Genomic DNA, 14,375 nt, shown 5'->3' with positions numbered 1-14,375 from the left:
ACTCCGGTCCTGAAGATTCCAAAGGGAGAGAGGAGGCTGATCTAGTTTTTAGCATTCTTGACCTTTGGCAGGGCAGAGTAGTATATGTTCACAGTGGCTCAGAGGACCTACACGACTGCTTCATTTTCTCTGTCTTTTCAAGTAACGAGGAGAACCAAGTTCATTTGAAAGAGCACAAGTTGTACCAAGTTAATATCAACATAATTCCTGTTAATGATGCGCCTGTGCTCAGCCTGCCCAAGGGAAATCTTTTGATGCTTCTTCGGAATACCAAACGGCAGGTAGGTATTGGTGAATTATTGGAAAATCCCTATGTCTACAGATGTTTTCCTATGATCACGTTTCATTCAACATGACAGACTGAAATATATGACAATGTTACCAGCTGACAAGAGATTTGCTGAATGCATCAGACCCTGATAGCAGTGAAGCTGACCTTGTCTTCAGCTCCATGGGAAACTTCGATGAGGCTGGGCATCTGGAACACAGAGATAACCCTAACAAGGCAGTAAAAAAGTTCTCCCTGAATGATTTGGAGGAGGGTAAGATTAGCTTTGTCCATACAGGTGTCTCCACCTCCAGAATGGCACTCAGGATCAGTGATGGTCATAAGGCAAGTATTGTAGTGGAGTTGCACCACCAATTTTGTTATACGCAGCTGTGTAGGATGATAATAAAGGCTTTTGATTTGATTTGATTTAAAAATGCAATGACTAAACAATATTACATGCTAATTATTTTATGCATACTGTGATTTCGTTTCTTTCCCTTTTCAGTTCAGCACGACTGTCGTTCTAAGGATTTATGCGGTGGAGCTTGTGCACAAATTGGTGAATAATACCGGACTGGAGGTGAACCAGGGACAAGCGTCACTCATCGACACCAATCATCTGGCAGTACAAATTAATGTGGTTGATCAGCCAGTAGAAATTCTCTATAATATCACAAAGTTGCCTCAGTACGGTGAACTCCAATGTTTGCACTCAAGTGGCAAATGGAAACGAACAACATTCTTCTCTCAAAAGCTTTTAGCAAATCGACAGATCCGGTATCTCAGCACTTACCGTGGTATTCAGACACAGAATGTCACAGACCAGTTCAAATGCAATGTTAGCATTGGCTCTATTGCTACAGAGAAGTTTATCTTTGCTATTCTGGTACGGTGGATTCACTTTAAGGTTACAAGAAGTAAAATGGAGGTTAGCGGTGTCCTAAAAGTTGTTGTCACTCCTGAAGACCTTCACGTGATTACCAAAGGTGTCAAAATCAGTGAAAGTGACATTTATTTCAGACTTCTAACTGAACCCAAGAAAGGTCAGCTATTACTCATTGATAGAGTTCTAAAAATGGACTCCACTTTCAGCCAAAAGAATATTACAGATGGCTTATTGACATATGAGCTGCTTGATCAGCTGCTTGATGATACTAGAGACTTATGCAGCTTTCAGCCATTTTCTGCCCTTGCCAACTCCACAAGTCACGAATTCCGAATCCACATCAGAACCGAGTTAACGGACTTTACCGTTGTAAACAAAGGGTTATCAGTGCCAGAAGGAGGAAGCAAATTCTTTACAAAAAGTATTCTCTTCACTCACATTGCAAGCAACCGTGAGGTCCACTACAGCGTTACAGGGCATCCGAGGCATGGCCAAATAAGTAGGAACAACCTCTCTAACTCGACCTTGAAAAGTGACAAAACTTTAGCTTTCTTCACCAATCAAGATATCATCGAAGAAAGGGTGATGTATGTGCACGATGACAGCGAGACCAAGTGGGATTCCTTCACTTTTCAAATTGTGGTTTACAAACCAACCAAATTCAGTGGCAAAAAGGAGGAAAGAAACACAGTGGAACACACGGTGAACATCTCAATCCAACTCATCAACGATCAGCGACCTGTCCGGGTCGTTGATAACGTTTTTCATGTGGCCCGAGATGGCCAGAGGCTAGTGACTTTGAACGACCTTTGTTACCGGGACGATGATTCAGACTTTGAGGACGACTGGTTGGTATATACCCGGAGAGGAATTCCAATGGGGGAGCTGGTCCTGGCCACTGCACCAAATCAAAAACTCTACCAGTTCACACAGCGAGATCTCAAGCAGGTAATTTTAATATCATTGAATATAATATGTCTACCAATGAATTACTTTGACCACGATAGAAGAATTTACTAATATGTGCGTGGGTCTGTATATGCTCGCTCGTATAAGTGTGTATAACAATATTGTATTTTCTCATTTATTCTCATTTTCTGCACCGGTTTATCCTCACTATGGGCACGGGGGGCTGCTGGAGATCCCAGCTGACACCGGGCCAGTGGCGGGGGACACCCAAAATTGGTGGCCAGCCAATCACAGGGCACAAGGAGACAAACAACCATTCACGCTCACACTCATAACTAGGGGCAATTTAGAGTGCCCAGTCAGCGTACCATGCATGTCTTTAGAATGTGGGAGGGAACCAGAGTACCCAGAGGAAACCCACAAGGATCAGGCAAACTCCACAAAGGTGGACCCCTCTGTGAGGACAAAGCGCTAACCATTCAGTCGCCGGTCCGGCTTTAATATTGTATTTTTTAGTATGATGGCCCGGTGGGTGAGTGGTTAGCTCGTCAGTGCGCCGGCCTCACAGTTCTGAAGTATATGTGTGGATTTTGCATGTTCTCACTGGTCCTGTGTGGGTTTTCTCCGGCTACTCCAGTTTCATCTCACATTCCACAAACATCTATCGTGGGCTGGTTGGACTAAATTGCCCCTAGGTATGGATGTGAGCGTGAATGGTGGTTTGTCTGCTCGTGCCCTGCATTCGGCTGGCCACCAAATCAGGGTGCCTCGTCAGCTGGGATAGGCTCCGGCACCCCCGTGGCCCTAGTAAGGATAAAGAGGTTAAGAAAATGAATGACTGAATGGTTGGTAATAGCTAATAGTGATTTGGGATATGCTCCAGCTTCCCGTGACCCTTGTGAAGATAAGCGGTATAGAAATGAATGAATGGACATATGTATTCTATAATTGTTCACCCCTTGTCTCAATTTTCATGTTATCCCACAGAAAAATGTGTTGTTCGTCCACAGCGGAGTCAGCTTTGGACGTTTTGTCATTTTTGTGTCAGATGGGAAACATTATGTTTCTACTTTGATGGAGGTAATTTGTTTGATTTAGTTATGCCTACAAAGTTTTTGATAGACTGCAAACCAAAAACCTCTTGTTGTTACACTTAGGTAAAGGCACAAGACCCTTACCTTGAAGTGAAAAACAACACAGGCCTGGCGGTCCAACGGGGTAAGATAACAACTCTAACTTCACACAACCTCAGCGTTATTAGTAACCTTGACATCCGAGAGTCACAGCAAGTCACCTTTGAGGTCTTCATTCCACCCAAACATGGAATCCTCCGTTTTAAGGGAGATGAAACTGCTGCAGGTGTTGTATCGTCATTCACCCAAAATGATCTAGAGATAGAGTCCTTGGTTTATCATCATGACGGGAGCCATGAGTTGTCAGATGGGTTTAATATCACAGCAAGAGCAAGCGAGATAAGTAGGGAGAGGAAGTCAGATGATTGGAGGAGGGAAGTGCATCTGGACATTGGCGTGCAGATAAAAATTTATCTTGAGAGCCATCAAATGCTGCCAACGGTCATAAGTAATCATCCTGTGGTTGTGGCAGAGGGACAGAATGTGTCCTTAAACAAGGCCCATTTAGAGGTAAGTCGGTAGGTTTTGGGATTTAAACAAAACATATTTTTTCACATTGTTAACTAACTCCTGAAAAACAGGTGGTCCACGAGGACAGCCAGCCTTCAGAGATAGTCTTTGTAATCCAAAAGCCTCCAACTGTAGGCCGGATCGAGAAGATTTCCAATGACAAAAAGCGCCGTGCAAAAAATGGAGGACAGCGACGTCTCTTTCAGGTGCACAAACTAAGCTTAATCCAAATGTAGATTCTGTGATATGTGAGCTAATTTCCAAGCTATTATCAAACTGTCTTTAATCTTCTTGAGCACTATAAAATATGTACTAATAACCTACAGTAGTCGGTGAGTTATAAATTCCTTTAATGGAACTTGTTTTCCTGAATATTGCAGGAATTCAAACAGCAGCCAACAACCTCTTTTACCCAGGAGGACATTAATCAAGGATTAGTCATTTACCTCCAGTGGGCTTCAGGAATCACCAATGATTCTGCTCTATTAGAGGCCACTAACGGCCTCACAAAGGTTGGACCCATAAGACTGGAGATAGATATTATTCCATCATTGCTTCCATTGAAGGTACCAGTAGAACAAAATAGAACATTGGTCGGGAATCTATGGCTCGCAAGCCATACAGTCATTTTTGATGGGTGCATATGGCTCTTTGCTAACTTGCAAGCTAAAATTTGGAACTGACTGGTGAGAGATCTGAGTCCCGAATGCACCAATATTAGAGCCTCACGTTGGTCCATCACTCTGTCCATTACATTACCTCGAGCTCCGCTTATCGACCAATGGGAGTCTCGAGTTGGCACAGCAAGTTGGCCGGACACTAACTCTAGTGCAGCTATATCAACCAATGGCAGCTCATTGTGTCACATCAGTGGCGCCGACACTAATTCTAGCATTGCTGCATCAACCAATGGGAGGCTCGTGGTGGCATGTCTCTGTGTTCGCGACATTACCTCGAATGCGATCCATTGACCAATGGGAGCTTCACACTGGCACATCACAATTTAAATGGTGCCGACATTAACTCTAGCACTGCTTTAGTCATAATTTTTCTTTTGATTAGACTCCTTTACATGCGCCACATATACTCATTAATTAGCAACAGCGTAACAATGCTATTAAAATAATTTAGAAACATATTGTACTCTCGGTCCAAAAGGTTCCCTACGCCTGAAATAGAAGATGAAGCAAGTTTTGACAACGCAAAAACAGTGAAGTTGTGCTTGACTCTGTAGGTGTCGGATCTGACCTTGGATGAGGGGTCGTGCCTGCCACTCACCCCTGACATCATTATGGTAGACAGTCACCACTTCTCAGGGATGAATTTCCTCTATCAGATTGTTATTCCTCCTCGACACGGTCACTTGGAGCACAGTCGGATTCCAGGAATGCCCATCGGTGCATTCACGCATGCAGAGGTTCACATACGTCTCGTCTGTGTTCAATTTTCTGAAATGTTTTATTTAAATGTGGTAGACAGATTAAAATCGTGACTACATTGTTTGGGGGTTAATTCCCTCAATATAAAAAAAATGTTCATTTTCCAGGTGGAACATGAGTACATTTCCTATATCCATGATGGCAGTGACACAATGAGAGACAGCTTCACCATAATGGCTAATCTCACTGAGAACCAGAAGCACAGTCTACCCTGTACTGTTCATATCATTGTCACACCTGTCAATGATGAGACGCCCGTTGTTACAAAAAACCAAGGCCTGAAGGTACTGTAATAACCTAAATATTTTTGTAGTAGAAAATATTGCTTGGTACAAGTTCAGTAAATTCTTAAATTCTGATTATGACAACGAGAAACCCAAACTCTCTGTGTTGATGATGATAATAAACGTAAACAGAAAAATGTTGATAGGCAGAAGTTGCTTAGGGTATTTTTTTTCGGGGGATGGGAGGTAATTCTGTAACCATTTAGGCTTGAGCTGTGAAGGTTCACTGTACTATCTCGAAATCCCATATGATTTCTAGTGTTAATTCTTCTCATTGTTCCCCTTAGGTTTGGGTGAGTTCGGTGACAGGAATCTCTGAGGAAGCTCTATGTGCAGAGGATTTAGATACTCCACCCAATTCGCTTGAGTTTGTCGTCACACCACCTAGTAATGGTTACCTAGCTCTCAGGAGTTCTTACTCCAGACACATTCTGAACTTCACACAGAGTCACATTGCAAAAGACCAGCTGGTCTTCGTGCACAGTGGTGGGACACAATACAAATCTACAGGTTGTTGAACAAATATTGTTTTATTGAAGCTGGCCTTGTCTTTTCTCTTATTTAGGCGCTTTGTCTGGTGGTTTCCACTTTCAAGTTAATGACGGCGTGAATTTTGCTCCTCGCCAGATCTTCCTCACTACAGCCTATTCTCTTATTCTTACTCTCCATAGAAACCATCCAATTGAGGTGTACCCAGGTAGACCAATTATGTTTCTTTGCAGCAATTAAAACGTCTGACCTCTGACCAGGAAATGACTTAAACCTGTTAGAATATCATAAAATGATGGAATTAGATCACATTTTTCATTGGATTACCATATGCTCCAGCACCCCAGTGGCCCTTGTGCAGATACGCAGTAGTGACAATAACCGAATGAACAGAACGATCACAGTACTAGTATCGCTAAATTAACAATAAATTCCATTACGGAGTGACGCGAGTGTTAAGCGTGTCGGCCTCACAGCTCTGGAGTCCTGGGTCCAAATCCAGGTCATGTCCATCTGTGTGGAGTTTGCATGTTCTCCCCGAGCCTGTGTGGGTTTCCTCCGGGTGCCCCAGTTTTCTCCCTCATTCCAAAAACTTGCATGGTAGGCTGATTGGACACTACAAATTTCCCCTAGGTATGAGTGTGAGTGAGAATGGGTGTTTGTCTCCTTGTGCCCTGCGATCGGCTGACCACCAATTCAGGGTGTCCCTTGCCTCTGATCGGACAGTAATACCTTGACATACAAGTGTCCCAACATACCAGAAATTTGAGATACGAGGCAAATTCTGAGCAAATTTTTGCCTTGAGATACGAGACAAATTTGATATGTGATGGTTCCCGATGTGGCCATCCGGGTGGTCAAGTATGACAGAGGCTACTGAGAAGAGCATCTTTCTTGCCGCATCTCCATCACGTAAAGATTTTTTTTTTTTACTGGTGATAGCTTGACCGAGAATCTACATGGACTTGAAGGCAAAGCATGTCCGTCGGCGAAACGTCTTTCGGCGAATCGTCTGTGTACCTTCTCCATAAGTTATGCTTTTCACCCAGACCTTCAAAATTGTCATCATATTTTTAAGACAAACAAATACATAGTATTTTTACTTTAAAACACAATGAATGCATCCTTAAGAGTGAAATTACAACTTTTTATATAGATCTTAAACATTCTGTGTTCTTTTCAACATTAAAGGTTCAGTGACGCCAATTTCTGAGCAGGAGCTGCAGGTGATGATAAACGACCCCACTGTCATTGGAAGAAACCACACGGTTACGTTTACGGTGACCATCCCTCCGAAACTTGGCCGCTTGGTCTGCCACATGTCGGACAACTCTACTCAAGAGATTTCTACATTTACACAGAGCATGGTGGTTACTATTTGTTTGTCTAAACCCAGAATATAATTCCATTAGAAATTGTACATTCAAATATTTATGTCTGCTTCAGGTGAACTCAGGCACTATCTTGTACGATCAGAACAAGCCAGAATCAGTGGGAAGGTTGGCCTCGGATACATTTTCTTTTACTGTGTCTTCTCCTCCGGCTTTCCTTCCGCCATCTACCTTCACAATATTGATCTCCTACCAGGCAAACAAACATCACAATAGTCAACATAACACCAAACTCTCAAACAATGCAGGTATTGGATGTCCTCATCTGTCGTTCAAGCTAGAATGTTTTTACCCCGTGTTTAAATAGAGCCATCTTGATCAGTAAACTATAACTGTCAAAATATAACATTGACAGGGCTCCTAAATTCCGCAAAAGATACACACTGTACTTTTCGACCATGTCTTTGAAGTATATATAGTCTTTTGTTACACCAATTATATATGTTGCAAAATGTCCAACTTGATATTTTTTTGTGGATACCTCAGGAATAACAATTGCAAAGGTTGTGATCCATTTTGGAAAGGTCATCTTCTGTTTTCTGCCTTTTAGGTGCTGTGGTGTCAGAGGGTGGCAGGGTTACCATTGACCAATCTAAACTCGACGCCTCTAATCTCCTGCGAAAAATACCCAAACCACTACAGAAAGATCACCAGGTCATTTATCGTGTGATTTCCCTGCCACACCACGGCACTTTGTCAATCCAAGGACGTAACCTTACGAGGTCTCTGAATGTCATAATTTCTCGTTATTTCGGCATCTGTTTAGATTGTGTAGGTTTAGTGTAGACCATGGCTGCCCAACTCTGGTCCTCGCGAGCCCTAATACAGCCTTTTACGGATCAAGATTTTTTGATTTAGGTATGTTGGTGGAGGGAGAAATGGAAAACAGACTGGATAGCGGCTCTCGAGGACCAGACCTGGCCACCCCTGGTGTGAACATCCTTTTTAATATGCATTGTTTTTTTTCCAGAGAGCTGCTGGATTTCTCTCAGAACACTCTAAACAAACTTGGCATCACATACATCCATGATGACTCTGAAACCAAAAGTGACAGTTTCACTTTTAAAGCCTGGGTGGCTCCCATGGATGCCCCCTTATCTTCATCTCACATGTCGGCCTTTTCCTTAGATTCTGCCTCTTCATCTTTTTATTCAACCTCATCCTCGCTTCCATCAGTGAACTTGACGAATTATGACCATGTAGAGGACAACCTGTCAATAACAGAGACTTTTAACATTACAGTAATGCCGGTCAACGACCAGCCCCCCCTGATCAGGAACAAATCTCCTAGTATGAAGGTTGTGATTGGGGAGAGAGTCGTTCTCGGACCAGACAACCTGCAGGTGAAAATATGATTACACTGAAGGTAAAATAAAATGTGTTGCATTTACTAAGGATCACTTTTCCCCTCAATAACAGGTTGAAGATCATGACAACCCTCCAGAGGAGCTACATTACCTAGTGATCAGTAAGCCAAACAATGGCTACCTGACGCTTGGTGAAAGACCAGAGTCAGTCACATCTTTCACCCAGTACGATGTCAACCACGGCCGGCTGCATTTTATACAGCAGGTAAAGTGTGCCTTTCCGTCCTTGATGACGTTTGTCCATTTGTGTATATACTTTGGAATGTTGAAAATATTCATATTGCCCATTTCTGAAGGCAGAAAACTGCGTTTTGTTGCGCGCCTTCTCTAAACGTTCTGGCTAAACGTGGAAAGCAAGCCAATCACTGTGCCTGCTTACTAAAACACAATGGTTTATCTTCTATGAACCCATTTAAACAAATCGTTTCATCACAGTTAAGCAATTCACAACCAAATGGCATAAACGCCATATTTTTCGCTCAATAAAATGATGACTAATTTGAGGGTATGGCTTATATGCGCACAAATTAGACTTGACATGCACAAAACTGCAAGGTGACAAGGACAAAACACCATAACGCTAAACAAATTAATTTTGACGTCTATGAATGAAATTCAGGAAAAAAAATAATGTACCTTGCGTAAAACATTAAAAAACTCACTTGTGCTTGCCATTGCTCGCTCAGGGCACCGCCATCTTACCTAGGGCTGACAAACCAGACCACTACGCACACTTCCATGTTACTTCCTTTTTGAATTTGCCTACATGCAGGCAACACCCTCTAAGAATGTGCAATTCAGCAGACGATCCTTTTGATTCATAAAGTATCTAAGAAATACCACGTGGGATGATTCTTCTTAAGAGTTTCCCCTCAAAGAAACACATTTGTACTCGCTAAGAAACCATGAAAATGGAGGTGATAAGTGTGAACCGAGGGTTTTCTTATACGAGAGAAATAGTAAAATTCAACAATTTTAAGGCAATTTTAATGGTATGGCTTATAGGTGAAGGCGGCTAATATGTGAGAAAATATGGTAGGTTTCATCTAATTACACGGCAAAGGCATAAAAACAGAACTGGATGGACTGCAAGATACTCACTAGGGATAATGTTTCCAAGACCAAATGCATCTAATTTTGTTCCCAATTGCTGTAGCATAGTTAGCTGTTGTTGCTATTTGCGTGACGAAACAATAACATAAAGTAGAAGCTGCACAGGCAAGACACAGTCATGGTATGAAAGAAAAATAATTGAATGACCTGAATAAATCCCTACAAATTAGTATGTGTGATTTAAACTGCAAAACAGGGTCAGCAGAGAAGGCTTAGAAGATTGAATTATATTCCATCTCTTACTTTTTGTATCTTGGGTGGGCTTGACCTTGCAGGGGGAAGCATCAACTGGAGTTTTTTATTTCAACGTCACTGATGGTCATCACCGTCCGCTCTACAAATTGTTTAGTTTGGAGGTGATTAAGCCCTCTGTCTCCATTGTGAACAACACTGGGCTGTCATTGGTTCAAGGCAAGACTGCGGTGATCCTGACAACGAACCAGCTCGCAGCTCAAACAAACAGTCGCACCCAGGCTAACATCACCTACACTGTTACAGCACACCCTCGTCACGGGCGCATTGCAATAAATGACCAGGAAGTCATGACCTTCTTCCATGAGGATCTCCAATTTTGCCGTGTGGTCTACCACATGACGGATCTCAGCGAATCGGAAGACAGCTTTAAAATCTCGGTATCGGCCTCAGCGCCAGACATCGAATTTGGAAACGTGACTGAGCAAACAGTGAAGGTGGTTGTGCGGCCACTCATCTATCTGCGAGAACCAGTGAGAGTCCCAAGTGGCATCGCAGTAAAACTGGGGAAAGCCATGATGGATGCTTCTGAACTGGCGAGAATCAGCAGAGACAATCCTGTCTTTGAGGTTCTATCTCCACCAAAACATGGGAAACTAGTCAAGGTATTGTCATTAATTACGTCAGTCATTTCATTATTGCTTTCATAGGCCATTGAACAAGTCTTTTGAACTGGCAAAAGAAGACAAAGCTATTAAATGCTGTTATTTAAAAACGTTTTTTTTCCATTTTCAGGGATCTCAGTTATTTTTGATTTTCAGTTTGTAAATACTTTAAACAAGCATCTTCCACATGACAGTAATTTATACTAAGTGTGTCACTTTAAATATTAAATCTCTCTCCAATGCATGTTTGCAGATGACCTATGACCCTAGAGGCGCTCCTGAAATCCTGAAGTCATTTACTTTCCGTGATGTGGTGCAAGGACGCGTTGCCATTGAGGAGACGCTGAGTGACAGTCAATCTCTGAGTAACAAAACAATATTGACGACGGCTCTAGGCCACGCCCCAGCGACGCCTCTCAACGATTCTTTTGTCTTTCTGCTCAAGGCTGGCAACGTCCAGCCAGCTAAAGGTGAGCTTCACTTCACCATCTTACCTCACCATCAAATGTATCAGGGGCCAAGTGGCTCCAAAAAAAACGACGCTGTGATTAGCGAAAACAAGACGACACGGAACAGGACCGCTACAGAAGGGGGAAGACGAGGAGACCAAAAGGGGTCCAGCGTGGAGGAAGTGGATTTACATCCTCATATTCTGACACACAAGAAGCACAATAAGACACAGAATAAGCAGAGACCTCATCACCGTGAGGCCAATCACAGTCGCACCGGGGGTCATGGCAGCCGGTCAAGGAGTGGAGTGAAAGGACCAATCTGGGGAGGTGGATCCCCCCCGGAGCCTCGTCCTCACCCCGAGCCAGAACACAGTCTGGCTAGGCCTCCCGATACCCGTCCAATTCATGTCCAGGTTCTACCTCGTCCTGCATCGGATCCATTGCTTATTATTCTGCCTCTGCTGGCCTGTTTGCTCCTCATCGTCATTCTGGTGGTACTGATCCTGGTTTTCCGACACCGAAAGGAAAAGCAAGCCAGGATGCGTCTCCTTCAGGAGCTTGCCGCAGTTCACTTACCCGCTGAGGGTGGCCCGTACTTGGGTGAATTGGAGCAAAGCGCGGCTGCACCGCCTGCATTGGTCACCCCGCTCCGCGCAGCTAGCTGTCCTGCTTCGCCAAAGGCACTGGAAGGCCCCAGGAGAAAGAGTCTGGCCCCAGGTATGAGATTCTGGGGGCCATCTGATCCTGGGGCTACAAGCAGTGATGAGAATATGAGAAATTATGAAAGTCACACGAGGGAGAAAATCATTGATAGAAATGTATCACCGACCCTCTCTGCAGAATTCGAGACCTCTCGCAGATCCAAATCTACCGCTGCAATGCTTAAAGACAATCAATATTGGGTTTGACTTAATTACATGCATGTTTAGCTTTTGTTATTCTTCAATTAAAAGCGCATTTCTTTAATTTTTCTGTTTAGTGACACTCACAGGTGGCGCGAGTGTTAGACTTTTTTTTTAACAAGCTAAATGCCTGTCAAGCCGCTGCTCAAGTAGTTGAGTTGATTTTAATTTCAAGTCCAACTTCTCCATCGTTCGTGAACAGAATGTATTGACACTTGGAAGCTATGTACCATGAGCCAGTAGTTATTGATCCTTGAGGAGCCCTTTTTTATCAGGGCATTTTGTTCTTATTGTTGCTGTAGGTTACAAGTTAACCATTAGAGGGCATGCACACTCTCTTTCCAGCCTTCGTGGTTTTCGGGGCAAACTTCTTGCTTCTCCATACGCATTGACGAGCCAGCTCAGTCACGCGTACATTACTCATGTTTTACAATTATTTCATGCTTAATATCGATTGTCACCATATGCCTTTTCTTTGCACTACCCTTCATTGCACCGGCTTGCTTTGGATCAATTGTGTTTCCCTTAATTCTGCACGGACTAATGCAAACACAAAAAAAATACAGAAAAAATGCAACGCTCCGCCTCGTGCTCGTAGAGATCTTAGCTAAAGGGAGATGCGCCTAGAAAATCATAAATAGCCTCTTGCAGCCTGGCCAATTGGGTGTCCCAAATCCTCAAATCTCAAAATGTGTCCTGTATCTCAAGACAAATATTTGCTCGGAATTTTACTCGCATCTCAAATTCCTCATATGTCCGGGAATTGTTTAAGTATTACTGAATTTCTACTTTCTGAAGATTCTGTAAATTAATTTTATTCAAATACCATTGCATTTTTTAAAATTTTAGATCAATTCCTATATTATTACGAGAAAAAGAACACTTTGAAAATTACTATTTGGCTCCAAGGCTTGATAAAATCTATTTATCGAATTTCAAGAGCATTCAATGCATATTACCTGAAAAATAGACATCTGATTGTGTTGCATTGATTAAATCAAGTTCTACTTAATCAAGAGGAAGCCCCGGAAATGACCTCTGAGGTTGGGTGGACATTGATCCACAAAATAAAGCTCATTCGTGCATGGATAAATGAGGAATGGATGAAGATGATAGTGTTTACACAAAAAAAAAAAAACTAAGCTTAAAGAACACTAGTGAGGACCTGAAAGTTTTACAACATGTAAAAAATAATCAGTGTCTTAGAGTTGTGCATTATCGACCATTAAAGAGACACACCTAATTTCTTATTTCTTTTATTGTTCCTTTAGTCACATTTTTTTTTAAATTTGAAAACATACTTGAATAACAAAACAACTAACAAAAAAAAAAAACCCTAGTTCGCAGGTTTGTTGAACTATATTGCATCTCGCTTAAAAGTTTCATACCATCAATCCAATTTTTTTCGGGGCTTTCTTTTATCACATGGTGAGACATAATATTTTCCTCTCATGACAAGGAATAAAGTGACTAAATATTGCAAACAGATCTCCGTGTGATAAAATACAGTTCCCTACCATTGCAAACCACTGACAGAATAATAAAGAAAATGTAAAACACAGTTTTACAGTTTTGTTCTCAAGCTGTTTTTTTTCCATAATTTACTTTATAATATTTTGTGACTCCTGTGAAAATTACAATATTTGTATACTTTGGTAAAACCATTTCCTGTAGCGATTATGCACATTAGAAAAACATCGACATTAGGTTAAATGTTTTATGTACATTGCTAAAAGTCCAAATTAATAATAACAACAACAAAAAATTCCACGTACTTTCAACTCACAAAATTTACTCATTGTAATGCTTTTCCAGTTTAATACTTGATTTGTGAAAACCCTTTGCTGGTTAAACCATTTAATATTTGTTTTCTCCCTCAGTTTCTTTTAATGCCACAATCTCTTACTAAGCGATGAAAAAGATTTATTTTGCAATAAAAATACATATTTAGAAATAATGAAATGTGTGCTGATTTATATGTGGTGGTGAACTTTCAGCATTTAACAGTTCTAAATAGTTTTTTCTTTTGCCTCCCTAAAACAACATTTAATACATAATCAGTCCTTATTGATTACACTTTATATGTTTTATAAAATCAGCAGAGCTATTTTATACAGTAATCCCTCAAATATTGTGGCTTCAACTATCACGGCTTCACTACATTGTTTTTTTTCTGGGGGAATTTTTTTTGGTTAATTAAATTTGTTTTTATGGGGGAGTTCATAAAAATGTGCAAATCAACGCTGAAACTCGCGAGCGGAAGCCACTCCCCTGTCCTACGCTTGCTACTCGAACTCAGCACTGAAGTTAAAAAAAAAATAATAATAATAAAAAAAAAAAAAATATATATATATATATATATATATATATAT

General features: G+C 41.7%; 1 protein-coding gene across 1 annotated transcript in view; it reads left to right on the top strand.

The window, feature by feature from the left end:
* LOC144210741 (chondroitin sulfate proteoglycan 4-like) overlaps nucleotides 1–14,316 on the top strand; it is a 19,750-nt gene extending 5,434 nt beyond the window's left edge. Inside the window, exons 4-21 of the mRNA XM_077737587.1 lie at nucleotides 1–281; nucleotides 386–613; nucleotides 777–2,105; nucleotides 3,054–3,146; nucleotides 3,224–3,709; nucleotides 3,781–3,915; nucleotides 4,090–4,275; nucleotides 4,944–5,126; nucleotides 5,256–5,432; nucleotides 5,720–5,918; nucleotides 5,998–6,129; nucleotides 7,113–7,288; nucleotides 7,368–7,560; nucleotides 7,863–8,034; nucleotides 8,283–8,655; nucleotides 8,732–8,884; nucleotides 10,068–10,649; nucleotides 10,903–14,316. The exon at nucleotides 1–281 is cut by the window's left edge and continues 91 nt beyond it. Of these exons, the coding sequence (XP_077593713.1) occupies nucleotides 1–281; nucleotides 386–613; nucleotides 777–2,105; nucleotides 3,054–3,146; nucleotides 3,224–3,709; nucleotides 3,781–3,915; nucleotides 4,090–4,275; nucleotides 4,944–5,126; nucleotides 5,256–5,432; nucleotides 5,720–5,918; nucleotides 5,998–6,129; nucleotides 7,113–7,288; nucleotides 7,368–7,560; nucleotides 7,863–8,034; nucleotides 8,283–8,655; nucleotides 8,732–8,884; nucleotides 10,068–10,649; nucleotides 10,903–12,009 (6,185 nt within the window). The 3' untranslated portion in view covers nucleotides 12,010–14,316. The remainder of the gene's footprint in view (nucleotides 282–385; nucleotides 614–776; nucleotides 2,106–3,053; nucleotides 3,147–3,223; nucleotides 3,710–3,780; nucleotides 3,916–4,089; nucleotides 4,276–4,943; nucleotides 5,127–5,255; nucleotides 5,433–5,719; nucleotides 5,919–5,997; nucleotides 6,130–7,112; nucleotides 7,289–7,367; nucleotides 7,561–7,862; nucleotides 8,035–8,282; nucleotides 8,656–8,731; nucleotides 8,885–10,067; nucleotides 10,650–10,902) is intronic.
* The last annotated feature ends 59 nt before the right edge of the window (nucleotides 14,317–14,375 follow it).

The sequence above is a fragment of the Stigmatopora nigra genome, chromosome 17 (assembly GCF_051989575.1).
Source record: "Stigmatopora nigra isolate UIUO_SnigA chromosome 17, RoL_Snig_1.1, whole genome shotgun sequence".
Lineage (NCBI taxonomy): Eukaryota > Metazoa > Chordata > Actinopteri > Syngnathiformes > Syngnathidae > Stigmatopora > Stigmatopora nigra.
This window is presented reverse-complemented; position numbering and strand designations above follow the sequence as displayed.